General features: G+C 35.9%; 7 protein-coding genes across 7 annotated transcripts; 2 read left to right on the forward strand and 5 right to left on the reverse strand.

Moving 5' to 3' along the window:
• Positions 1 to 632: 632 nt before the first annotated feature.
• On the reverse strand, positions 633 to 4,534 carry LOC120256456 (alkaline phosphatase D). Its single transcript, XM_039264132.1, has 9 exons — positions 4,232 to 4,534; positions 3,709 to 3,936; positions 3,404 to 3,525; positions 3,114 to 3,174; positions 2,580 to 2,720; positions 2,005 to 2,112; positions 1,159 to 1,636; positions 899 to 1,056; positions 633 to 811 (listed from the first exon to the last, which is right to left on the reverse strand). The coding sequence occupies exons 1-8, from the start codon at positions 4,391 to 4,393 to the stop codon at positions 974 to 976; spliced, it is 1,383 nt and encodes a 460-aa protein (XP_039120066.1). The 5' UTR covers positions 4,394 to 4,534; the 3' UTR covers positions 633 to 811; positions 899 to 973.
• A 1,483-nt stretch (positions 4,535 to 6,017) lies between these two features.
• LOC120257662 (UPF0047 protein YjbQ) lies at positions 6,018 to 8,972 on the forward strand. Its single transcript, XM_039265099.1, has 7 exons — positions 6,018 to 6,274; positions 6,908 to 6,968; positions 7,052 to 7,146; positions 7,225 to 7,258; positions 8,049 to 8,103; positions 8,183 to 8,225; positions 8,577 to 8,972. The coding sequence occupies exons 1-7, from the start codon at positions 6,083 to 6,085 to the stop codon at positions 8,646 to 8,648; spliced, it is 552 nt and encodes a 183-aa protein (XP_039121033.1). The 5' UTR covers positions 6,018 to 6,082; the 3' UTR covers positions 8,649 to 8,972.
• Positions 8,973 to 9,608: 636 nt separating this feature from the next.
• LOC120254528 (putative calcium-binding protein CML19) lies at positions 9,609 to 10,646 on the reverse strand. The gene is given in 2 exon segments (XM_039262631.1): positions 9,609 to 10,072; positions 10,074 to 10,646. Coding segments are annotated over 2 exon segments (552 nt in total). The 5' UTR covers positions 10,400 to 10,646; the 3' UTR covers positions 9,609 to 9,846.
• Positions 10,647 to 11,288: 642 nt separating this feature from the next.
• LOC120254881 (agamous-like MADS-box protein AGL61) lies at positions 11,289 to 12,522 on the reverse strand. The gene is made up of 2 exons (XM_039262880.1): positions 12,312 to 12,522; positions 11,289 to 11,848 (listed from the first exon to the last, which is right to left on the reverse strand). Exons 1-2 carry the CDS (start codon positions 12,520 to 12,522, stop codon positions 11,289 to 11,291), a joined length of 771 nt encoding a protein of 256 aa, XP_039118814.1.
• Positions 12,523 to 15,239: 2,717 nt separating this feature from the next.
• On the forward strand, positions 15,240 to 18,576 carry LOC120254171 (amino acid transporter ANT1). Its single transcript, XM_039262311.1, has 3 exons — positions 15,240 to 15,531; positions 17,015 to 17,659; positions 17,965 to 18,576. The coding sequence occupies exons 1-3, from the start codon at positions 15,298 to 15,300 to the stop codon at positions 18,355 to 18,357; spliced, it is 1,272 nt and encodes a 423-aa protein (XP_039118245.1). The 5' UTR covers positions 15,240 to 15,297; the 3' UTR covers positions 18,358 to 18,576.
• A 19-nt stretch (positions 18,577 to 18,595) lies between these two features.
• On the reverse strand, positions 18,596 to 20,436 carry LOC120254173 (amino acid transporter ANT1-like). Its single transcript, XM_039262324.1, has 2 exons — positions 19,759 to 20,436; positions 18,596 to 19,635 (listed from the first exon to the last, which is right to left on the reverse strand). The coding sequence occupies exons 1-2, from the start codon at positions 19,993 to 19,995 to the stop codon at positions 18,622 to 18,624; spliced, it is 1,251 nt and encodes a 416-aa protein (XP_039118258.1). The 5' UTR covers positions 19,996 to 20,436; the 3' UTR covers positions 18,596 to 18,621.
• A 1,505-nt stretch (positions 20,437 to 21,941) lies between these two features.
• On the reverse strand, positions 21,942 to 24,376 carry LOC120253434 (protein Iojap, chloroplastic). Its single transcript, XM_039261789.1, has 5 exons — positions 24,189 to 24,376; positions 23,958 to 24,084; positions 23,137 to 23,275; positions 22,821 to 22,909; positions 21,942 to 22,540 (listed from the first exon to the last, which is right to left on the reverse strand). Exons 1-5 carry the CDS (start codon positions 24,333 to 24,335, stop codon positions 22,419 to 22,421), a joined length of 624 nt encoding a protein of 207 aa, XP_039117723.1. The 5' UTR covers positions 24,336 to 24,376; the 3' UTR covers positions 21,942 to 22,418.
• Between the last annotated feature and the right edge of the window lie 42 nt (positions 24,377 to 24,418).

Here is a 24,418-nt window from a genome sequence, read left to right on the forward strand (position 1 = left end):
CCCATTTCTTTCTCCCCCTAATCTTCATTTCTTTGACAGAGGGTTTCTTGAAGGCTATACATAGCTTTCTCCAAAAGCAACATGGTGATGGAAGGGGAGGAAGTAACAAAACCAAAGAGCTTCAAAGATGAAGAGTACTGCAACAGAAGAGTGTTCCTTAGAAGCTACCCTCTCCAGTGGGAAGAGAATCAAGTATTGGAAGCTGAACAAGAAGAACAAGAACAAGAAGAAGAGGAAGTTCCACACTCGCCAAGCTCTCTAAAAGGCAAGCTCATAGCTCTCATCCACTGGAATGAAGGAAAACTTCTATTGCTTAGGAGGGTAAAGAACAAGATGACCTTCTACCTTGTTTCTTGCTACTCCTTTGCTTTCAAATCCTCCAAGAAACTCATCACCCTCTGAACTCTCATCCTCATCAGAGAGACTATCACAAGTATTACTATTTACTACTGCTCTTCTGTTTCCATTCATGTTTTTATCATGCTTTAGTCCTACTCTAATTAATTACACCTACTTTTTAACTGCAAGACTTATGCATTATATTCTGTTCGTCTTCAAAACTTGATATTATATAAGCCCTCTGTTCTTTCTTGTCTTCAACAAACAAGAAAAGAAAAAAAAAACATGGCACATGAAGTGGAGGTGGTACTATAACAAGTCATAACAGAGAAGTGTGATGTTGAGTATAGTTTTGTTCTTAACACTTAACAGTATACAAACTAGTAAAATGGCCACAAAGGCATGTTAGATTGTGCTGAGTCTGCTGACAACGGGACACATGATTGTCAATGCTGTGTGCACTTGAGTAGTTCTGAAAATCAAGGAAAAAAGTAGCCTTGAGGACACAATTAAAAGAAGCCAAAGACATTCTCTGCAGAAAAAAAAAGGTGATAGATACCATGAATGAATGCTTTTGACTACTAAAGCTTGCAGTTTTGGGCCCTCTTGCAAGCAATTTACTGATATAGAGTGTTCAATCAACCTTGAATTTTGTCACTAGCTTCTTGCTGATTCTCACTAGCATGTATGTTACTAAAACCAATCCAACTAACAGCGCTGGAAAAGAAAACATAAATGCATGTTAACACCAAAGAACATACAGTGATTACCAGATAATGCAAAGGTAATTCAGTATAATTAGCAAGGATAAAATGTTACCGGCTATAGCTCCAAAACAGAAAAAGGCCAGACGGCGTCTCACTATCCACGGAAGATCGGTCTCAAGAGTGCAATGTCGGTGCTTGACCTTTTCTTCATCAAATGCAGAAACTGTGTTTCTGTGTTGCAAATCAGAAAACAATATGTCCACCCCAGTGACAAGAGCTCCAGTCAGATCCCTCACTTCAGCTTTCATTCTCTGTGGAGTTGCATCCCATTGTATCTCAATTGTTCCGAAATTTCGCTGACCATACACACAAGATTTGTATCGGCATTTTTGGTTGTAAATTCTCATGGTACTCGGTGTCAACCATGCTAAAAATCTGACAATGAAAGCTAAAGGTGGCGGCACAGCCAACTCAACGGCTTGTGTAAGTCCACTTGAGGTTATGTCATATAGTGAATACTCGGTTCCACAGTCATAACGTGTGATTTCTCCAAAGTGAACATCGCCACTAATGAATAAAACTCCATTCCTCTGCATAGTCAAAAGAAAAATATTACTTGAAATCAGCTTTTCCAAGATAAAAATTCCACTTTGCTCAGAGAACTACAAAACTATAGAAGGAGTTTGAACAATTTCAGCAGAAACACATTTCTCTATAAAGAACAGAAGAACTAAACATTTTCATTGTCTGGTTTGTAAATACGCTTTGAAAATTCCTATCCCTGAACTTGTGAAATATAAGGACATAATCTCCTCAGCTGTCAAATACAAGTATAGAACCATAGTCTATACACAGATATCCGATAATTGAGATTGCAGAATTGTTTATTCACATATCTGGCACTTCAAGTCAGAATCACCAACGGAAAATACTTGAGAAAGAGAGATAGATAGCACACCTTAGTATCAGTTATGAGCTTGAAGAGCCGCTTCCTTTCCTTTGGGAAACGTGCCCATGATTCCATGCCAAATAATGGACCAGTGGTTGCAGAAAGATTTGACACCACCTGGGTCAACAAAATACAGAGTGATCGAAGTTTCTGAATAAATCAGCTAGTAGACATGCAAAACAGAAACCAAAACAATGTTTGATGTATTTCTCTACTTAGTGCCACTAGAATGTTAGTGTTTGTTATAATAATGCACAGTACCCCTTACCTACTTTCTATTTATTTGATGCACCTTACGGAGTATTCTTGTCGACAATTTATATGATCCACTAGCTTCATTTTTCCAGCCAAAAAAAGAAAACATTGGCATTTTAGAATTGTACTATTAGTTATTGCATTCTTAGGTTCCAGTTTCAGGCTATCCAGTTTGAGTTAAATATCCACCCTGGCACCTAAACCTTGCTTCAAACAAATTATCATTCGTCTCGTTTGCTTTTATATAGCCCTTGATGTGTTGAATGACAATGATATTAGAATTTTAAAAAAAAAACTTTGAAGAATAATGAAGTAAAAGGCAGGTATACCTGAATTGAAGAGGCTATGATGGTAAGTTCTGATCCAGGACCCTTCAATTCTTTCTCCAACCACGCCCATTGAGAATCACCCAATATGGTTCCATCGCTGCCAATTGGGTCTCTGTGATATCTAGTATCCAAAAGAATAACCTGAAAACATATATCTAGAATCATCAAGTTATCTTCCTCAGTGTCTATCGTTGATATATAAAGCACAGAACAGTCATGAACTCAAAACCAAGCTAATAAAGACATTTCAGAATAAACAGAATCCCAACTATTCAAGGATGCCCATCATTTGAAAGGAAATGAAATCGCAGGGAGTATATAGGTGAATTAGAACTCATATTCAGCAATACAACAGGAGTGTGGTCTAGTTTCAACCACAATGAGGTAACTACTGTTTAGGGCAGGTTAATAAACATGATTCCTGCTGGCATGAGGTTTCAGTAGGCTTAAAAGCATATGCAACCTTACAAATGAACATTGGATATTGAAACAAGAGAATGAAATGTTCTTGAAAAAAAAATTTCAAGGAGCTACCTTTATCTGTTTCCCCTTTGGTCCGAATAAGTATGAAGCATAGACACCATCTTGTTTTCTTCTGCAAAGTATAAGCCATATAATAAGAGTTGGTTTATCATTGTTTCCATTACCAAATATGTATGATATCCAGTCTCTCAAAGAATTCCTCACATAAATAGTAACTTCCTATAATTTTTCATTTGACCCGTTGTTTTGCATTCGTAATGCAGAGCATGTATTAGCACATTTTTACCGAACCACTATCTAGACACAGTCATCAAACATATATTTCTTTTAATAATACTGACCTTGGACTATCTTCATCTTCATCCAAAAAATCTAATAGAAGCCTTTGGTTAGAGTTCCTCCCACTGAACTCTTTTCCTGCATCATTTAAGCCATAATCATGGTCATCCCAGGTGCCAATGACCTACAATTTCCAATTGAGACAGAGATTAAAAACAAAAGTAACATGAAAGGGGATCGTATAACATGATGAAAAAAACAAAACATGTTAGACATATACAGATCAAAATACCAGAATCAACAGTCATTGCATGATTAAATCCTTCAACAATGTCATCTTTGAAATATTAAATTAGTCAATAATCACCTGAGCCTTCTTCCTTAACTGAGAGTACCCTGGAACTTGCTTAGCCATCTCATACTTTTTCAGCATCTCCTGCTCAGAGGAAGGGTAGAACCTAGGCATATTTTTCCAAGGCCCAATTGTTCTCTCCTTCCCAAACATCCTAAAGGGACGTTTGTTATCCCCATAGATATTGTCACCCAGATGAATAAAGAGCTGGGGATCAAAATTGATTATGGCATCCCATATCGGCTGTACCATCAGACCATCATCCAAAACAAACATTAGAGATTCACAAACTTCAAAATTTTCATTTTTTTTTTTAACATTCAAAGAACATTTTTCTCTCCTTAATTTTATCAGTGATCTTTCATTCATCAGCCTCAAAAATTCCCTTTTTTTTTTTAATTAAATTAGCGGTCCATCCACTTTCTCCAAATGAAATGGAGAAAAAGAAAAAAAGAACCTTTTTTTTTGTTTTGCTATATCAACCAGAGAAATGAATCAAAATTTCTATGAATTGCAAAAGAGAAGAAGCGGTTCATACCTGAGGAGAGCTCTGATGGGCGCACGAGCCGAAGGCAATCCGAGAGACTAATAAGGGAGGAGAAGGAAAAGAGTTATCCTGCAAAGCACCAACGCAGTAGATGACGGCGATGGAGAGGATGAGGAGTGTGATGAGATTCCAGACGCTCAAAGCCACCGCCATAGAAATGAAAATGAATTCTCAGCATAATAACTTCATTGCTCTCCCCTCCCACGAGAATGCATACATCTCTTTCACAGACTATTCTCCTGCGCTTCTTTCTTTTGTCACACTTCTCTGAAAAAAAAAAGTAATTTTTTGGATGCATGCAACGTTTAGGGCTTATTTGGATGAAACTTTTGGAAGCAGGAAGTCTTTTTTTATAAGTTAATGACACGGGTTCAAAGATTGTTTGTATTGAACTTTCTGCAGCTTTGTAAAAAAAGGTGAAAAAAGCAATTTTTCGAAAAGTGAATTATAGAACTTTGTTTGGGATGGGCTTTTTAAAAAAGTCTTTTTTGTTAAGTTGTAGAAATGACTAAGTCTTTTGAGAGTAAGTTAAGTCTTTTTAATGTTTTATGTTTGGGTAGTAATGCTAAAAGCACTTTTTATATGTGTGAATTGTTTGGATGTAGATTTTTTAAAAAGTGCTTTTAGGGGTGGGAAATTACTAAAATGGGCATTCATAAGTTTTTATTAAATTACTATTATACATTGTTAATAATAATTATTATTATAATAATGACTTAATATATTATGAACAAAATAATAATAATAAGTAATAATTATCATTATTATTATTATTATTAGAACTTAATGTATTATGATTGTAATAATAATTATTATTAATTATCATTATTATTATTGTTATTATTATAACTAATGTATTATGATTATAATAATAATTATTAATTATCATCATCATCGTAATTACTATTATAATGTGTTATGATTATAAAAATTATTATTATAACTTAGGGCTAGAGATGGGAAATGTTAGAAAAGAACATGGGCAATTTAGTAATTTTACTAACCCACAAAAGCAACTTTTGAAAAGTGCTTTTCTCAAAAGCACCAGGTTAGCTGACTTTATGAAAAAGTTTGTATTTCGAACTTTTTCACGAACATTTTTCATGCAGCCATGAGCAGTGGTTTTTAAAAGCCAGGAAGTCTTTTTTATAAAAAAAGCATACGAGCTTTTAAAAAGCCATCCCAAACAAGCCCATGAGAACACGAAAAAGTCTGTTTTTAAACTTATTTTTACGAACACATTTTTCTGGGAAAAAGTATCTGAAACCTGAGATATAAAAAAAGTCTTAGCTTACTACTGGAAAATCGACTTTTTCAGGAAGCACTTCATTAAAACTTAAAAATCTCTTTTTGAAAGCCCATGCAAACAAGGCCTTAATAAAGTTTGTTTCTCATATTTCTTCCCCATTTCACAGTGTTATTTATTTGGAAAACTCATCATTCTGAAAAAGATGGTTCTTTTCTTAGGAAAAAGAAGTTTTTTATATATATATATATATGGCAAAATAGTTGAGTGGAAGTTTAGATTATTGGTATATCATTAGATGGCATATATTCCATCACAAATATGATTCGTTTTGAAGGAGAAAAAAAAAGGAGCCCCTTTTGCAGGAAATAACATTGATCTTGGGCACAATGGTATTTCCTCCAAACTAGGGAGTTACTGTTAAAATGTAGTTTCTTAAAAGCCCAAATATCAATATGTGGAATCAATTGGAGAAGCCAGTTTAGCCCATATTAGTTAGTAGTGTTTTTGTACCCATGAAGGCCCTTTCTCTCTCTTGTTTTGTGCTTCTATTCTGCTTTATTATTATTATATACCACTCAGGGCTCCAAGCAACAATGCGTGCGGCGGTCCCGTCCCTCTTCTCCTCCGTCAACCCCCTTCCGGCCTCTTCCGCTAGATCCAAGCCCCTCTCTGTATCAGCGAGGATAGCAGACACTGAGAGCTCCAGGTCCATGGCTGCCAAGTGGGCTCAAAAGACTGTAGTTTTCCCTCCTCAGAAGCGTGGATGTCATCTTGTTACCCCCAAGGTCTCATTCCTTGTTCTTCTTGTTGTTGTTTTCACTTCGGTTTGTGTGAATCTGGATGATTTCTTGTTCTCAATTCCTCCAGTTCCGCTCCCTTTGAAGGAGAATATAGATTGTAGTCGATTCCAATTAAAAGGATTGGAATGGAAGTTTGAAGGTGTTGATATCTTGATTGAAATGAAAAAGATGGGATTTTTATCACCCTTTGAATCTGGCTGTGATTCTGCAGCGACATAAATGGCAAAGTTCACACTTCGTTTTGTGTGAATTTGGATGATTTCTTGTTCTCAATTCCTCCAGTTCCGCTCCCTTTGAAGGAGAATATAGATATAGATTGTAGTCGATTCCAATTAAAAGGATTGGAATGGAAGTTTGAAGGTGTTGATATCTTGATTGAAGTGAAAAAGATGGGATTTTTATCACCCTTTGAATCTGGCTGTGATTCTGCAGCGACATAAATAGCAAAGTTCACAAATTTAGTTTTAAATATTTGTTGAATATTCTTGCTTTGATCTTCCTACTTCTCACATTTTGTTTGAAATTGATTGCTCTCACTGTTATGTTTGTATTGTTTCAGAGTAGTTGTAGCATCTTATTGAGTTCATTCACCTTTGTGTTTGATGGTGATTTTATCAGATATTGAGGGAGATTGAGCAAGATTTATCAGAATTCAAGTGTGGTCTTGCTCATCTTTTCTGTGAGTCATCTAATTTTTATTTCTGCTTGCAATGATGCTTAATTTTCTTTTACTCTTTCACTGAGATGGGTCTGTGTTTCCAGTGCAGCATACAAGTGCTTCTCTGACCATAAATGAGAATTATGATTCTGATGTTCAGGAGGACACTGAAACATTCCTAAGCCGTGTTGTTCCAGAGGTATCAGTGTTTCCACTTTGTCCTGCTAAATTACATTTGTAAAGCTCTTGTTTTTATTGTCTTGTTATCTGCTTTCAGGGTCGCTCTGCACCTTGGAAGCATACGTTAGAAGGTAAGCATTCTGGCATTGCTTTATGGAATACTCATGTTAGAACTCAAAGGAGATCCTCCTGAAAACCTTGTGGAATGTACTTTGTTCTTCTACTTTGTGTTTTTTAACCACATCTTACATTTTCCTTAATTCTGGAACTGCATTCTTTTATTCATAGGAAGAATTTTTTTCACTTCAATTTTCCTTGTTGATCAGCTTACAAGTTTATTTTCTGTGGAACTTAGTCTCAACAAGGAATTTAATGAATTTAACGACTTATGTTTGGTATGAGTGAAGCTTGCCTCTTTGTCAACTAACATCAAAGGCAAAGGTCTTTGATTTCTCATAATGTGACATTTAGGGATATAAATTCTTTTGTTGTGCTTTACTATATTTTTTTCCATGGATGAGTGCAGTTGTGTTGCTGTTGTACTTAAAATTATAGTTTAGAAGGTAACTGATTTGTCAGAGCCAATTATCACAATGTTTTGAATGGAGAATCGAACGGGTGGTTACAGTAGTGCTTCAAAAGGCATCACTCTTTACAATGTGACATTTGTTTTATACAAGAGGCGCAACATACAAGAGCCAAAATGAGAGCGAGTTTGTAAAATGAGGTCTTGTAAGATAGCTGAATTCCAAGGGAATGAGCAAACTCAATATGTAGAGTACAAAAGAAAATACAGCGGAGTTATATGGATGACCATTTTAGTTGGGAGAAGCATGAAAGTAAATTGTGGTAGATTTTTTTTTTATGATATTTGCTGAAGCTTGTGGTGCTGCTTTAAAGGTTTTATGGCCCTTGTTTCAGGTCCTGATGATATGCCAGCACACATCAAATCCTCAATGTTTGGTTGCGCCCTCACGTATGTGTTCCAATCTGCTTTCCCTTGAATCATCATTGTTTCTTAATATAACAATTAAATATGTTGTACAAATGCTCAGGATTCCAATTACAGATGGGCGCCTTAACATGGGAACTTGGCAGGTATGTGAGCTGAGATCTAAGTGACTTCTCCTTTTCCTTTATGTATATTAAAGATAGTTTTACATCAAGCGCCAGTGATGTTCTAAATGAAACTGGCATTGCTTGGACACGCCCTCTCAAATATTTGCATGAATAAATGTGCAGGAAAAAAAAATGTAATTCTAATATATTGTTTCAGATAGTAGAAACATTTGTGCTGATGAAATATCTTTGTTAACTTGTCCATAAAGATGTTGCAATTGCTTTCCTTAGATTGATTATTCATCGAAGAATGATTATCACATTGGTTCAAAGCTTATCATCTAGATTCTCTTGTTCTGAAAGATAATTGCTCCTTGTTGTGTTGCTTAGGGAATATGGCTGTGTGAGCACAGAGACCATGCTACCGCTCGCAAAATTGTGGTTACTCTCAACGGCATTTGAATGCTCAATTACTTGGGAACATAAATGTAATGCGAAAACTCCTCAGACTTGGGGATTATGCATTAACTATTGGGATCATATGCCCAAATCTTTTGTTCTTGTACATGGTAAAGTGAACTATCATGAAGCTTAACAGTTGATGCATCCAGTCCAGCAGTCCTACAATGAATGAATTGGTTCGTCTCAGTATATCTTTATTGTCTGTGTGCACTCCAAAGATCACACAAACTGTTTTACTGTTTTGTTCTACAAATATATATTATCGCTTTCCTGCTGAGCTATTCTGATGGTGATAAATTATAAAATTTCTACAACTTCTGTCAATATATTTGTAAATGTTTGTTGATGAATTCCAAAATAGCTGTTTTAAACATTATTCGTCTTCCATTGTGATGCATGATTGCATGATTTGGTTGACTTGAATTGGGAGGGCATCGGTGTCCATGCATATTGTCAAACATTCATAACCATCCCCTGTTTCGTTGCTGCAGCTGTTTTCTCATTAATTAGTTGAACAATCCACTGTTGCCTCTTTCCTTGCAATTTCCTGACATGATGATACATTGACTTACTCAAACCATGATAAGTTTTCCAAGATTTGAAACTGCTCTGCCAGTGCCAGATATTGCTTAGACGCATCAATCAATCATTGAAAATAAAAAATAATAAATAAATAACAACAGGAAAGCAAAAAAAATTTCTGCTGGTCAGCTTATAGATCGACTTGGCTGCAAAATTCAATTATAATCCACTGCCTCCTTTCAATCCTCATTCAGCTTCTCTGATACATATTTGATAATGACTATTAAAAACAATGGGTCAATATTTATGCACGGAAAAGAGATTTAAAAGTATAGTTTCATTAAAACAGAATGGTTGGATAGTCGTCTCATTCTCATTCTCATTCTCTTTTTTGGAAATGTCAAATACATTGTATGAGTACTTGAGCTTTATGGAGAACTAACTGGTCTTATAAACTTCTGACCCAAAATTAAAAAAAAATAAACGACTGCATTTCAATATTCTCCCAAATGTCCGAATATTCCAGTAATGAATAAATCATTGCAGAAAGCTGTGTTTATACGTACAAGGCCTAAAGCAGCAAAATAATGAACAGAAAACTAATGGACAAATCCAATAATTACTTAAAATTGATGCATGTATTGTACTGCTTTAAGTGATCTCCTTGATTGATTTGTTAAATCATCATGATCCTGAATTCTTCAAAGCTTATAACACCATCTCCATTAAGATCAAAGCTCCTAATCATCTTCTTGCAGTCCTCCATGCTCTTGCACTCACCAAGACGGCCAAGAGCTCTCTTGAGGCTTTTGGGTGTGATGCACCCTTTTCCTTCCATCTCATACATCTTGAAAGCTTCCATTAAAGTTCTGCACTTTTCTTCTTCTCCTTGCCCATCAACCAAACTTCACAAACTCCTCAAAAGCCAAGAGTCCATCACCATCAGTGTCACTAGAGTTGACGATGGCCTCGACTTCATCCTCGGTCAGTTCTTCACCTACAATTTTCATGCAGTTGCGTAACTCTGCAGGGGATATCTTACCATCACCATCTTCATCAAAGTATCTGAAGACTTTATCAAACTCCCCTGGCTTCCTGCTGTTACTGCCTGTACTTGTAGTATCACCAGTAGACAAGGGAGGAAGAAGCATTTGAGGCTTCTTTGGAGACATGAAACAACACAATCTACTAAGAAATGATATTTGCTTCTTTGTATATGCAGCACACATTATGATACATACATATATATATATATATATTGAAGTTAATTATATAAAGAAGAAAGCTCAATCATGACTGGTAAAAAAGAGAGAGAGAGAAAAGAAACCAGATAGATATAGAGATGAGTTTTGGGGGAGAGGAAGCTAGGAATGGATGAAGACTTTTATATCTTTTTTCATTTTGGATGGAACACGAGGAGGATGGAGGGATGAATTTCGCGGGAACAAGTGTGGCGGCCGTGTTCTAACTTGTAACGTTCAACCGTCGTCGTATTGAACGCGGAGAACAATATTTGTTCATATATATATATATATATAAAGTTGGATAATGCCATAATGGAATATTAATTTAATTAAAAAGAGAACCTGATTAGCATGATTTGGCCCACAAATACTTGTGCTTTGGTGTGGCCAATTTCATCTTGTTCACCTTTGGTTGGTTTGGTCCTATCTTGTACCGTATCAAAAGTCTAAAGTTGACAAACAGAACATGGTACAAGGCATCAGCATTCCGTGCTAATTTAATTAATTTGGGAAATTTCCATGAATCTTCTTCTTTGCTCATCAACTTGACTAAATTATCTTTGTCGGCTAGTGACAACCTTCCCTCCCTCTCTGTCTCTCTCACAAAGTTTGATGATATGTGTATACTTGAACTACTTATCATTTACAGGCATCAACACATGTATATGAAAGGTGATATCAGAGTGTATATATATATAAACATATTCCAAAATTTATAAACTAAAAAAAGATAAGTTACATTGTGAAGAATATAATGCATCATCTGGAAAAGAAAATTAATTCTAAACAAGAAATTAAAAACCTACTGGTTTTTTTTAAAAAAAAAAAAAAATTTTGAAGTGAGAACAGAGAGAGAAGAAATTAAGTATCTTTCTCATGATTTATCTCCCTCCTCATCAGTGTCCACCCATGAGCAGAGCCTGAGTGGCCTTTCCTCTAATATCTTGTCAGCAAGCTTCACCACTTTGCTTTGTTTCTCTTTTATTATTTCCTCCAACTTTAAAAGTTGGTCCAAGTTGAGATTTTCTACTACTTCATTCCAGAAAAACTGTTTATTCTCCTCACCCTCCTTCTCACAAGCTGATAATTCATCTCTACAAGTGTTACTGTTATTCTCCATCTGCTCTTTTTCTTCAGAGCCTGAACTAGTGTTACAGTTGTTGTTCTTCTCTTCTTTTATTAATATTGCTGCACTTTGGTTTTCTACATGATTAATTTTTTCATCTTTTGAGTTGTCCAAAGCTAATAAGCTTGTGCTGTTCTTGTTCTTCTCCTCCTCATGATGATCATTGACTGTGGCTATGCAATTATCTAATCTCTCGGAAGTATTAATTATTGGTGAATTTTTTACCTTGTCTTGACAAGCTAGTTGCTGCTTTTGCTGCTCCTCTTCTGAATTTTCAAGCTTTCTTCTTTTAGCCACCCTCTTCTTTTCTGCAGAGCATCAACTGAACTATTCATATTACAAAGTTAAAAATAAACAAAAACTCATGCAAGTTTATGCAAATTATTACGTCCACATAAATTTATATACTAAAAAATTTTATTACCATCAGAAAATTAAACTCATAGGAAGACCATAACTTAATTTTAACCAACAACACCTGACCAATGCACAGTTGATCAATCAAACTCAATTCATTATTAATTAAAAGATAATTAATGTACTCTGACTATTTACTGAAGAAAAGACATGCAAGAAGTACATATATAGTGCAATATTAACCTGGAAGAGAGACAGCCATTGGTGAAGTATCCTCACTCTGTTCATCATCATCATCATCATCATCATCATAATCATCATCATCATCATCATCATCATCATCATTATCATAATTATCATCATCATCATCTGCTTCAGTGTTTTCAAGTCCTTGATTTGGTGGCTCAATGGTACGTCCAAGATAGCGGGAAACAATCTTATGAACACTAGGATTGCCAAAAGTGAAAGCCTGACCAGCAGCAGAGAAGATGATAATTGCCATATGACATCCTAAACTGCATAGTTTCTCTGCTTTACTTAACAATCCTTTCCTTCTCTTTGAAAAACATATTTGTCTCTTTTTCTCTTCTTCTATCTTCTCCATCTTAATCTTCTGCTTACCCATAATTACTAAATTTCTCTTTCTATTTCCTGATCTGTAATATCACAAGCAGGCTTGCTTGCCTCTTTGATAATCTGCAGAAAAATAGGAAGCCAGAAATTAAGAGAGAAAGAGAGAGACCAAATTTATTAAAGGATTTAATTATGTCCTTAATAGGATTAGGATAGATGAGTGAATTTAAATATTTTATTTGATTTCCTTCCTAATCCGCCTCTTAAGTATATCTTAACTTTTTTATTTTAATTTTCTTTTTTTAAAAGAGGCTAATTGCTGATACACCCTTAAAATCATATTTAGTTATATGACTTTATAAAATATTTATAGAAAATATAATTTTTATAGGTGTATAATGGCAATTACTAAATTGTTTTTTTATGGATATATACATCTTTCATAGTTAGACTATTACTATAATTAGACCACAATTAAACAATGGATTGTGGATACACCCTAGATTCCATAATTAGACTATTATTACCAATTTTCCCATATCTAGGCAAATAAGTGGAAACTTTGTTATTTATTATTTATTATTTATTAAGTTTTGTGATGGAGGATGAAGAAGTTTTCCTTTTACGAAATTTAATTAACTACAAAAAAAGAAATTATAAAAAAGGAAAGGTCAGTTTAGTCATGTGTTTTCCGATTGGATGTTTAATATCCTAAATTAATACCCTTTAAAAATATTTTTTGAAGATAAAAATCTTGTACTATACAACTTGTTAAAGAGCTAAAGTTGTTCTAATTATTAAAATAAATAATATAGCAATTTTTCTGAATATCATAATTTATAGAAGAAATTAAAATTAAACATGTAATTCTACTGCTTTTTGGATGACAGTGGATTCACTTTAGATTAAACTATGTGGTGGGGGATTTGGCTTGCAAAGTCAACATTTTCATTGTATAACAGAGGAATCTATTAACCATCACCTCCTTAATTTCTCTTTTTTTTTATGTAACTTATTTCATTTCAATTAATAAAATTATGATTTATATATTATTTTTAAAAAAAATTATATTGTATTAAATAATTTGATGATTTCCCCTAGTAACTCTACCGTGCATGGTTTTATAATTTAATTAACTCCAAAACTTTTTCTTTTTTTTTTTTACCCTCTGTATTTTATTTGTATTACTATTATGGCTATTTATTGACTTTTTGAGAAATCTCTAGAGAAAAATAATGGACTTGTTTGATTACTGTTTTTGAAAATAGTTTAATATTTTTTAAAATTAAAAATTAAAAAATTCGTTTGATAATGTGTTTTTTTAAAATTATTTAAAAATTTTTGAAACAATCAAATCGTTTTCAAAAATAAAAAACCGAGTTTAAAAATAATGAGAAAAGTAAAGAATCAATTTCAAAATTTTTAAATTTTAATTTTTTTTAAAATCTATAATTTATTTTTTTAAAAAAATCTATAAGAATATAAATAATTAACAGATAATTACCTATAAGTCACTCTATAGTTTGCACATGCCATAAAAAAACCTTGAAAATTTACTTATCCTCTGAGAGATCCATCCTTTTCAATAAAATTCCAATTAAGTCCAGATGCTTGTAACGGAGATTACTGTGCAGTTAAGTGGACTTGGAAATGATCTCTTTGCCCCTTTTCGTGTGTATTTTGGTGGGTTTCATGTGTAAAATCTGACTTACGACGATGTTTAAAACAATAATGAGTTTCAGGCTTTCCTATTTATTATTTGGGGTTTTTGGATTTTTCTGTGTAATATACGTTTCTTCTAATGTAAAATATTTTCTTTTTGTATATTATTTGTGTACTATCTGAAATACCCACAAACTTATGAGCATTCCTACAAGTTAAAAACCAAAGGAAAAGAAGGGTATTTCTGTCATTACAAAGAAAACCAAGTAACGGATGTCAGGCAAGGATTGAAAAGGACATTGTGTAAAAATGAGAGACTATATGATAAGTGAAAATGTCAGAGAGACTGCAAAGGAAAAATAAAACTTTGTAAGAATTTATAAGTAATTTTCCTAATAATTAAAGATAAAACAATTCCAATATCCTCTAGGATTTCATTTTTTTAAGTTTATATTATTTTGTAGGCTGTAGATATCCTTGCATTGGACTTTTTTACATCTTTATATCATACCGAGTAATAGCGAGGCAAGCAAGAAGTTACCGAAAGAGCTTTGTAATTACATGCATTTCTCTAATTCTAAAACTAATGTATCCATACAAGACAATGTCAGAAAGACATTGTGAGTATATTATAAACTAGACTCGGTTATATTATAATAATTTTGAATATTGAATTTATGTTCAAATTATTTATATAAATATTATTAAACATTAAATATATGCATTATGATGTCATAATAAAATTTATTTATATTCATTTTATGTCAATTTTTAACAAAAATATATTTTTATATCAATTCATTTAAGTAATATGATTGTTAAATTATTATAAAAAACATGAAGTAATATTAGTTATATAAAACAACTAAATCAAACAAATTTTTATATTTTATAGTTTTAAAATTTGTTTTTAAAAACATATTTTAAAAGAATATTTTTTATTTTTTGTTTTTAGATTTGTTTTGAAAATACTTTCACCAAATTTCTTTATTTTTTAATAAAATAAGTTTTAAAAATTTATTTTAAAAACATAAAAAAAAAAAAAAACTTAATCAAACAGGCCCAGTATTGTTATCTTGACGTATGGGCGTCCAATGAAGGCCCACGGCCCACGGAATATATTGATGGAAGGCTGCACGACCGACACCGGTGTTGGTGGGCAGTGATGAACATGCGAGAAGAGGCTTCGGCGGCCGGCGAGCCGCTGCTGGAGGTGGCGCCGGCGAGTAGGAGAGTGGGTAGTGCTACGTGGGCACAGACGCTGGGGAATATCGTAGTATCCGTGGTGGGGACTGGGATGCTTGGCCTCCCCTATGCCTTTCGCATCGCCGGCTGGCTCGCCGGCTCTCTTGGCGTCGCCATCGCCGGCCTCACCACTCTTTACTGCATGATTCTTCTCGTCAGTGTTCCTCTCCCTTTTGCTTCTTTCTCTACTTGTTTACTTGTTTGTTGAATCTTTGCTTTAATTTTAATTATATATATCTATTTTGAATGAACTTGGAGAAGTGGAGTTTTGATTTGATTTTTTTTTATATAGAAAGAGGTTTTTTTTTTCCTGTTTCTTCTTCGGGTCAGGGATCTCTGAATTACAATATTTGGAATGTTGTTCATAAAGTACCTTTTTTTTTTGTTGATGTTGAATCCAGAAGTCCTTTGCCCTGTTCTATTTAGCTTGAATGGTTGAATGGTATTGTTAGCTTAACAATGAATTCCAGCTTATTTCTTTAATCTAAACTGGGAAAAGGAAAGAAGGTTTTTGTCCTTGTGAGTTGTGAAATGTGGAGTAGCCACTTTGAGCGAGTGTTTGGTATTTTACTTTGGCATATAAGGAATTTAAAAGAAATTGAAGGAAATGCATGGAATAACCATGATCAATTAACCTTAGCTGCTTCTGAATATCTGAGAGCACAATGCTAGAAAACCTCATGGTCATAGGATACTCATTAGCTGATTGATAATAATTCATGATGCATGTGCTTTAGATACCTTTCAAATAGAAAATCACTTATATAAATGACCCTTGTGGGGCTTGATCTGTAAGTTTTGTCTTTCTTTCTTTTCACATGCAATGCAGTCCTGTCTGACAATACAATATTAGTGAAGAAGAAAGCATATGCAAGGTTTGCTTATTTTTGGTGGTCTTATTAAAGCCCTATCTGTCAGAATGCTGCACATATGTTTCCTTTCATTAGGCGAACATAATTTGACATAAATCTTGAATAACCACTCAGAAGAGGAGGATCCTTGTTCTCTTGATTTTCTGACTGCTTTATTGTATATGTAATGCAGATTGTTTAGTTGTATTGAATTTGACAAGTGATGCGGTGACTCTGATTGCTATGGATTAATTTAATATGGTAAAAGTGAAAGGAAAAAAAAAGCTCTTTATGGTTCAAGGATTTTAAAATTTATTTAATTGGTGCTCCTTTTTTCTTGGGGTAGAAGAATTATTCTTGCACTCATCTTTTTAGTTCATGGACTGAATTGAACTTGGTTTGTGTTTGAGGACTAAAGCGAATATAGAGGATAGTTTAGGGACAAAAAAAATGTCGTTTCACGGTTTATATCATTAATTGCCAATGTTTCTTAACATTGGATTTGATTTGATTTGATTTGATTTGATTTTTTTCCACAGAGGCAGATGAGATCTTTGATCTCTGTGTTATGAAGAATGATGAACTAGTCTTGAATTGAATTTCTTGTAATATCCCTACATGTTAAACCATTTATGCCCTGTATAACTTGAACATTACTCATTTGCCTTATATTGTGCTATACGGTGGTTGAAGTGCTTAGAGCTCAAAACCCATCTGAAGGGAATTTCAAACATAATTCAGGATGTGCTTTGATGTTTTTATGGATGAATTTTCCTATATTTGCAGATCGAATGCAGAGAGAAGTTAGAAGAAAAAAATGGGTCTGTTTATATCCAAAGTTATGGAGATTTGGGTGCAGAAGCATTTGGAAGAACAGGCCGCTACCTCACTGAACTCCTCGTCTTGGTCGCCCAAGCAGGAGGTGCTGTAGCTTATCTTATCTTCATTGGTCAAAACCTCTCTTCTCTCTTGAATGACACTAGCAAGCATCCAATCTCACCTGTGATCTTTATCTTCCTTCTCCTTCTCCCTCTTGAGATTGCACTCTCTTTTATTCGGTCTCTTTCTACACTTGCTCCTTTCAGTGCCTTAGCTGATGCCTGCAACATCCTTGCTATGGCAATAGTTATCAAAGAAGATTTCCAGTTATTTAATAGTTTTTCCACTAGGAAAGCCTTTGGTGAGGTTTGGGGTTTGCCATTCACAGCTGGTGTGGCAGTCTTTTGTTTTGAAGGCTTTAGCATGACCTTGCCCTTAGAGGCATCAATGACCAATCGAAGGCAGTTCCGCTGGGTGCTTTCTCTAGCATTTACTGGGATTACTCTTGCTTATATTCTTTTTGGCATTTTTGGGTACTTGGCCTATGGAGAAGATACCAAAGACATCATTACACTTAATTTGCCTCAAAATTGGTCTTCTGCAACCGTCAAGGTTTGAAAAATTTACCTTCTCCTTTTCATTGTGTAAATCATTTTCATATTATGCAATGTGCCCTGTTACTTGTCAAGTGAACTTCATTGTTGTGCACTTTCTCAGATAGGAGTCTGTTTATTTTTCTATTTATTTCAGGAGAAATATGAAAGAAAATAGTTGTGCACTTTCTCAGATGTAAAATATATTTGTTTATAGGATCACGTCGAAGTACACCATAAAAACTTATGATCAGTGAGTTGTAGATTATTTCCTGTGAAAAATGAATTTCTCCTCACTAAACACATATTGAAAATGTTCAACAGGTTGGACTGTGTGTTGCTCTGTTGTTCACATTCCCAATTATGATGCACCCAATCCATGACATCATTGAGTCGAGGCTCAAGTCAAGTGGATGGTTTCAGAAGCTCAGTTACAATGTAAGATGTGCAGAATGTGTAGGCTTGTATGGAGCTCGCATCATCATGGTGATGCTTCTGGCCACAGTGGCTTCCTTCATCCCCGGCTTTGGATCATTCGTCTCTTTTGTAGGGAGCACCCTGTGTGCTCTGCTCTCATTCGTGTTACCAGCTGCATTTCACCTCACTTTCATGGGCTCTTCATTGAACATATGGAGGAGAGCATTGGACTACTGCATCCTTCTTGTTGGCGTGGTTTTTGCTGGACATGGCACTTATGCTGCAATCTCAGGTCACTGATTCTGTTGATCCCATTGTTAAGTGAAAAAGCATCAGGCTCATAGCCATCTCACGTTCTTGTGCCGGGTTCTTTGATTAATCCCATGTAAGAGTGGCTGCCTTATTTGATTTATCTGTGGTAAGGTAAATGTAAAACGCTTGTTGAGCAGATTACCAAATTTGATGTTGATTCATTCAAACGTTCATTAAATAAAGTCTGGAACTATATTTACATACAAATGTAAATGCAATTTTTGGTGATATTATTGATTGAAAGAAACTCCATTAATTTTTGAAATGACCAGCAATAGCAGCACAGGTGCCACAAGCAGCGAAAACTATTCCTATTACAAAAATAATGTAATCCAATACTCTTTCCCAAACACTCAGATTATTAACGAGCTTGAGATGGTACAGGGCTGGCAAGATGAATGAAAGCAATGCACAGAGTGTGCTCCCTATGAACGAGATGAGCACTGAGAAGTCTGGAGCTGCAGTAGCCAACACAGCCACAGCCACCACCATTAGCACACGAGCTGCACGCAAAGTGATACTTTTTCTGGACTTCAGTTTGGCTTCCATGATCTCCTTGATCGGATGCATGGACATAGGAAAAGTCAAGGCAAGAGCCATTGAAACACCCAATTTGACAATGATGGAAGACAAGCTATTTGGGAGGTTGAGAGTGATGATGTCCATGGTGTTGTCTCCAAAGGCCAAGTATCCCAGGACTCCAAAACAAGTGTAAACAATGCAGACGCCAATGAAGGCTTGCAAGAGAACCCAAGGGAATTTTTTTGGACGAGCCATTGACTTCTCTAGTGATAATGTCAATGCAAAGCCATCAAAACAATAGACTGCCACACCACAAGCAAAAGGAAGGCTCCACACTCCATTGAAAGCAATCCTTGGGCCTCCTCCAAAACTCTGTAGCTGTTTCACATCCTCCTTAATGACAAACGCCATGGCAAGCACATTGCATGCATCTGCTAGAGCACTGAAGGGTGCTAACACTTTGAGGGAAGTGATGAAGGAGAGAGCAATCTGGAGAGGGAGGAGTATTAAGATGAAGACGGAAGGAGAGATCCGGTGTCTGCCGGAGAAAACCGACGAGAGATTTTCACCAATGAAGAGAAGGAAAACAATGGTTCCTCCAAGTTGAGAGATGACAATCATAAGCTCTGTTAAAAACCTTCCTTTCGCTCCAAATGCTCTTGCACCAAGATCACCGTACGTTTCAATTCTGTTTTCTTCTCCTCCTCCTTCTAATACTACAATTGCTTTTCTCTTGCATTGCACCTGAAAAATTATATATATATATATAAAAATCAGAAAATTAAGATTAGAAGAAGAAGGAGAATTAATATAATTAAGAAGAGGTTGTTTGAATGCATAAATATATATATATATATATATATATACAAGTAGGAGCATGCAGTAGTAGCTAAGGAGGGCAGCGGTGATGACACCAAGAGAACCGGCAAGCCATCCGGCGGTCCTGAAAGCGTAAGGAAGGCCAAGCACACCTGTGCCAACAATGGACACGATGATATTCATTAGGGTTTGCATGCTTGTGGCTCCATTATTGGATGAATTCGATTCAAGCAAACTCCTCCTTTCCTGTTCTTCATCTTGGCCTCCTTCGCTCGTTCTCGCCATGCTAATCACTTTAATTACAAATAATAAATTAATCCTTTCCTTCAATATATATATATATATATATCTTTTTTTCTTTCTTTCTGATGAGTGATGATCGTCTCAATATCCTAGCTAGGTTTAATAAAATTAAAACCCTAATATTTGACGGCTTTTTTTATAGATCCAATCAAACCAGTCTAATTTATATGGAAATTAATCCATATAAATTAGACTCGCATGATGATCTTGGTAACTGTCCCAGTCCTTAATTTATATACTCCCTAATTTCAAAATCTCCTTATCTTTTTATTTTGAACGCAATTAAAACATGCATATAATATATATACTCTAATATATCCAATTAGTTAAGAATTTAAACGGCTTCTTGAGCATATGTTTGTCATAGGAAACCGACAAGGTATCCACCGGGCAAGGCAAGCCGGCCGGCCAGCCGGCGTTAAGTCAAGTCGGACTCATGGCTTTTGTTAAGAACATGCTTTAGGGACTGAAACACGTCCCACGTCTAGATCATGTGTTTTATTTTATTTTATTTTTAGTTATTAAATTGTTGCCTGGTCTTTAGGAAGCAGTTAGGTAGTTTCTTTAATGTTGTTGGTTGTGGCTTATTTGGATCAGTTTTCTTTTCTTTAAGTTTAAAAATTGTCTGTTTTCATTTTATATATCACTATGAAAATCAAAGTGCAGTAGAATTTTATCATAAATCTTGTGCAGTTGTACTTCTTTGTGTCAGTCAAAATCTCCAACAGCTTTTGCCAACGACCTGCGGGTCTATTGTACACGGGTCGCCGATAGAGCTCTCACCGAGTGGTGAGAGTTCGATTCTCGGCTGAGGGCGGTCTCGTCCCTACTTGTTCCACCGAGATTTGTGCACGTCTCTGGGTCTCTAGTGGGTTCGCCCCGTTCCTCTTCCCCAAAAAAAAAATCTCCAACAGCTTTCCTCGGCCACTCCAATGCAACAAGATTGCCACCCCCGGGTGAAATCCCCGGCAACGCCCTTCATGGTTGTTTCCTCCTAGCTAGCTAGGCCATATATACTGGCTGATTCCACCATGGCACCACTGCATTAATCTCTCCGGCGAACACCAGCAAAAATGGCGGCAGCATCTGCTGCTGTATCCGCTCCTCCTCGATCTCCCTTGTATAGGCCTTGGCCTCCACATCTGCAACTCTATCACCGTAACTCCCCCGTGTTGAAGTAGCACACCTTGACCTCCTCCCTGCTAATGTAGGAGAGAGGTCAGGATTGGACCAGAAGTTGGGTGTGAAGTAGCATTATGTATCAGTCTCACAGTACTCTGTGTGGCAATCACTAATTCACCACTTTACAAACTCACGTCAGAGCTTGACAATTTTATCAACAAAGGATAACACCCTAGGCTAAGTAGATAACCCTGCTGGCACAGTACTCTGGCAATAGCTAAGCAAGATAAGATCTTGTGCGGTTCAATGGCACAATACTCTGGCAATAGCTAAGCAAGATAAGATATTGTGCGGTTCAATGGCACATTACTCTGGCCCCTGTCAAGTGCTCGCGATACAAAGATGTCGATATGTAGCTGCTCACTGTCTCATCATAGAGTACATTCATGTTAAACTGTAAGTATGAAAATGCAGCCACCATGGTCATGTTCAGATCAAGACCATCTTCTTCGTCAGATGCTGTTCTGGAGTGGATGAACTGGAAGTGCAGGCTCTGGGGTTTAGGAAGTGTGGTGGATGATGGAGAGTATATAATATAATTGTCAAAGGCCAACTTTAAAAGACTGATGTAGAGATCTTGACACTGACCAACATATATGGCACTTTATGTTATCAGATACAAGGAAATCAGACTTATTTACCTAGTGTGCTGATTTCTAAAAATATTGCCTTCTCTTTTCTATAATCTGAGTGAATAAAGTGCCACTGCTGATCACTCTACAGAAAATAAAAAAAGCTTGAATAGATTAGCATTGAGGAAAGAAATCACCATACAATCTTAGGATGCTTCCAGCTGTACAAGACAAGGAAGCAGCAAAGATCAAATAAAACATCCAAGCTGTACAGAAGAACGTAAAGACTGACAGTATGAAAAATCATGTCCATATCTCAACCAGTAGTCAATGCAAAGAGTAAAAGTTGATGCATTTTCAGATATAATTCCTTATATTTCACAGAAGGATCAGATGTAATTCTCTTGACATTGTAACCATAACTGCTCCTCCTGGGCAACGAGGCATACCTAGAAGGAATGCCTGACCTTTCTTGTCAATGAACTTTCTCCAGATGACAAATCCCTCCTCTAAACACAACATATATTACCATTAAGTGCTCTCTCCTTTGGCATTCCAAATGATAAATTCAAGGGTCTCAAGGATGCATCTTCCGCTTCACGCCGAGAAAGATCAGCTCATCAGAGATGCTTCATGCCTTCGTTCAAAGAATCAATTGCGAAAAGGGGATTCAGAATCAAAAGGTAGCTCAATGGGTGTGGCATTGCCATAGAACTCTTCCAAGTTATAAAAAGCTCTCTGTTGAGGTAGAAATATGTGGACAACAACATCACCTGCATGTCCGAATTATTAAGTAGTGAATGAAAGACAAGTGGCTCACACCACCCTTGCATGATATTCAAAATATACATACGAGGACAGACAAAAAAGAAATCCTAACTGGTTAATGAAATCATCTAATTCCACTCATCAGTATCTAATGTCAGGTCAATGCAATGAAACTATGTATGCACCTGGCAAAAGTTCAGCAAATGATCCTTGAGGCCTAAAATTGAAATATTGCAACTATGGTAATTTTATATCCATCATTGATTGAGTTTCCAAATTTCTTACCAAAGTCCAGTAAAGTCCAAGATTTGGGTCTGGTATCCCCTGATGGAACTTTCTTAAATTGCTTTTCAGCTGTCTCTCTTATCCTGGACCTGCAAGTTCCCAAAAGAACTTTCAATAGAGTCGAATGCGTCAAACTTGCGTTCAGTAAGGAGACAATAGATATGTGGCCATCTTTTTTCTTTATGGCAAGGTTACATATGTGTGATTCACTTGATTTGATAGCAGAGTATAATGTAATGTCAGGCAAGAATTCCTCTACAAAGCAATAGACAAACCGAATTGCAAGTGGACTAATAATAACAAACTGATAACATACCCAATGGCATCAATTTGTGGTCGAGAAAAAGCAGTAACAATGATGAAAAAGCGAGTCCAGTAAACCAGGGGCTTGACAAAGAGAACACGAATATCTCCAGCCTTCACTTCATTTGCAGTTTTTGCTAAAGCAACAGCAACTGCAAAGACAAGAAGAAGGAGTTAGATACATCCTAAATTACCATGAATGAAGGTTGAGCAAGCTATCAAAGATCAATCTTAAGTTGCATAAGAAAAATTGCTGGATTTATTTGATTCTGCTATCAATTCCTCTCATTACTATGTCAACAAAAGTGTTGTTTCCATTCACCGATAAATGATTGGTTAAATTTGATATGTTTTCTCTTGAGGCAATTTTAGGTGTTTCCCAAGTCTGACTGTGATGTCACTGATTCATAATATTTTCTTCATGTTCAAACCCACCAAGTTTTCATAGCCTCATCTATCTTCATATTGATTCCAAGCACATAACACTCCACAAGTATAATTAAGTCCGGATGTGTACACCAGTAAATTTTTTTGCCACAGTTGCATATCTCCTTATGACAACAACTTCTTGCATTCAACTCTGAAAATTTCCTTGTTCTAAAAGCATGCGGCGTGATTCTCACGCCTGTTATAAGTACAATTCACCTACGAAGCATTTGACTTGTGATAAAATGTTGATAGTTGTTCAAAGCATTCTTTGAAAAGTCAATTCCAACTAAATTAACGATTCCTCACCAAATGTAACTATGACCCAACCTTGGCAATTAGAAACAGAGGATGAATGGAAAAACTCCAATAAGAGCATCCACAAGAGAAATGAGCGAAGGAACTTACATGACAAGCTCTCATAATCATCTTCGGCCTCGGCACTGGCACTTTTCCGATCCCCTCTCGAGTACACCACCTTCCCATACTTGTTAAACAATTCATCAAACATCTCATCTGTATCTTCGCTTGGGTTCTGTAAACAAGATAGAAAGCCCAAGAGAGGCATAAGCAAACAACGCACACGAACCAAAAGACTAAACATGCATGTATGGTGGCAAGTGTAAAAGAAGAGCTCACATGGTCAGGCCGACTCAAGGAAAGCACTGCGATAGGAGGAAATGAGCGATATTTCATCAAGAGAAAGGACTTGGATGGCCTCTTCTTGAGCTGGGCATGCCGCCGGAGGAAGCATGGAGCAGCTGGAGCAGCTGCTAATGCCCGCATGCTGCGCGGTGGTGATTGTGTGAGAACTGAGAACTGAGAACTGAGAACTGACAAAAGAGGATAAGAAAGGAGATATAATAATA

The sequence above is a fragment of the Dioscorea cayenensis genome, chromosome 3, assembly GCF_009730915.1.
Source record: "Dioscorea cayenensis subsp. rotundata cultivar TDr96_F1 chromosome 3, TDr96_F1_v2_PseudoChromosome.rev07_lg8_w22 25.fasta, whole genome shotgun sequence".
Lineage (NCBI taxonomy): Eukaryota > Viridiplantae > Streptophyta > Magnoliopsida > Dioscoreales > Dioscoreaceae > Dioscorea > Dioscorea cayenensis.

Bases quoted from the DNA above. Each gene is read 5' to 3' on its own strand.
- LOC120256456 (XM_039264132.1), bottom strand. From the start codon at position 4,393: ATGGCGGTGGCTTTGAGCGTCTGGAATCTCATCACACTCCTCATCCTC. The intron at 3,937-4,231 runs GTATGAACCGCT...CTGATGGTACAG, and splicing joins CCCATCAGAGCTCTCCTCAG to CCGATATGGGATGCCATAAT. The intron at 3,175-3,403 runs GTCAGTATTATT...TATACTTTGCAG, and splicing joins GAAGATGAAGATAGTCCAAG to AAGAAAACAAGATGGTGTCT.
- LOC120257662 (XM_039265099.1), top strand. From the start codon at position 6,083: ATGCGTGCGGCGGTCCCGTCCCTCTTCTCCTCCGTCAACCCCCTTCCG. The intron at 7,147-7,224 runs GTATCAGTGTTT...ATCTGCTTTCAG, and splicing joins TAAGCCGTGTTGTTCCAGAG to GGTCGCTCTGCACCTTGGAA. The intron at 8,104-8,182 runs GTATGTGTTCCA...ACAAATGCTCAG, and splicing joins ATGTTTGGTTGCGCCCTCAC to GATTCCAATTACAGATGGGC.
- LOC120254881 (XM_039262880.1), bottom strand. From the start codon at position 12,522: ATGGGTAAGCAGAAGATTAAGATGGAGAAGATAGAAGAAGAGAAAAAG. The intron at 11,849-12,311 runs GTACCATTGAGC...GATGCTCTGCAG, and splicing joins TGTTTCCCGCTATCTTGGAC to AAAAGAAGAGGGTGGCTAAA.
- LOC120254171 (XM_039262311.1), top strand. From the start codon at position 15,298: ATGAACATGCGAGAAGAGGCTTCGGCGGCCGGCGAGCCGCTGCTGGAG. The intron at 15,532-17,014 runs GTCAGTGTTCCT...CTATATTTGCAG, and splicing joins TTTACTGCATGATTCTTCTC to ATCGAATGCAGAGAGAAGTT. The intron at 17,660-17,964 runs GTTTGAAAAATT...AATGTTCAACAG, and splicing joins GGTCTTCTGCAACCGTCAAG to GTTGGACTGTGTGTTGCTCT.
- LOC120254173 (XM_039262324.1), bottom strand. From the start codon at position 19,995: ATGGCGAGAACGAGCGAAGGAGGCCAAGATGAAGAACAGGAAAGGAGG. The intron at 19,636-19,758 runs GTATATATATAT...ATAATTTTTCAG, and splicing joins ACTACTGCATGCTCCTACTT to GTGCAATGCAAGAGAAAAGC.
- LOC120253434 (XM_039261789.1), bottom strand. From the start codon at position 24,335: ATGCGGGCATTAGCAGCTGCTCCAGCTGCTCCATGCTTCCTCCGGCGG. The intron at 24,085-24,188 runs GTGAGCTCTTCT...TCTTGTTTACAG, and splicing joins CCTTGAGTCGGCCTGACCAT to AACCCAAGCGAAGATACAGA. The intron at 22,910-23,136 runs GTATGTTATCAG...GGGAACTTGCAG, and splicing joins CCACAAATTGATGCCATTGG to GTCCAGGATAAGAGAGACAG.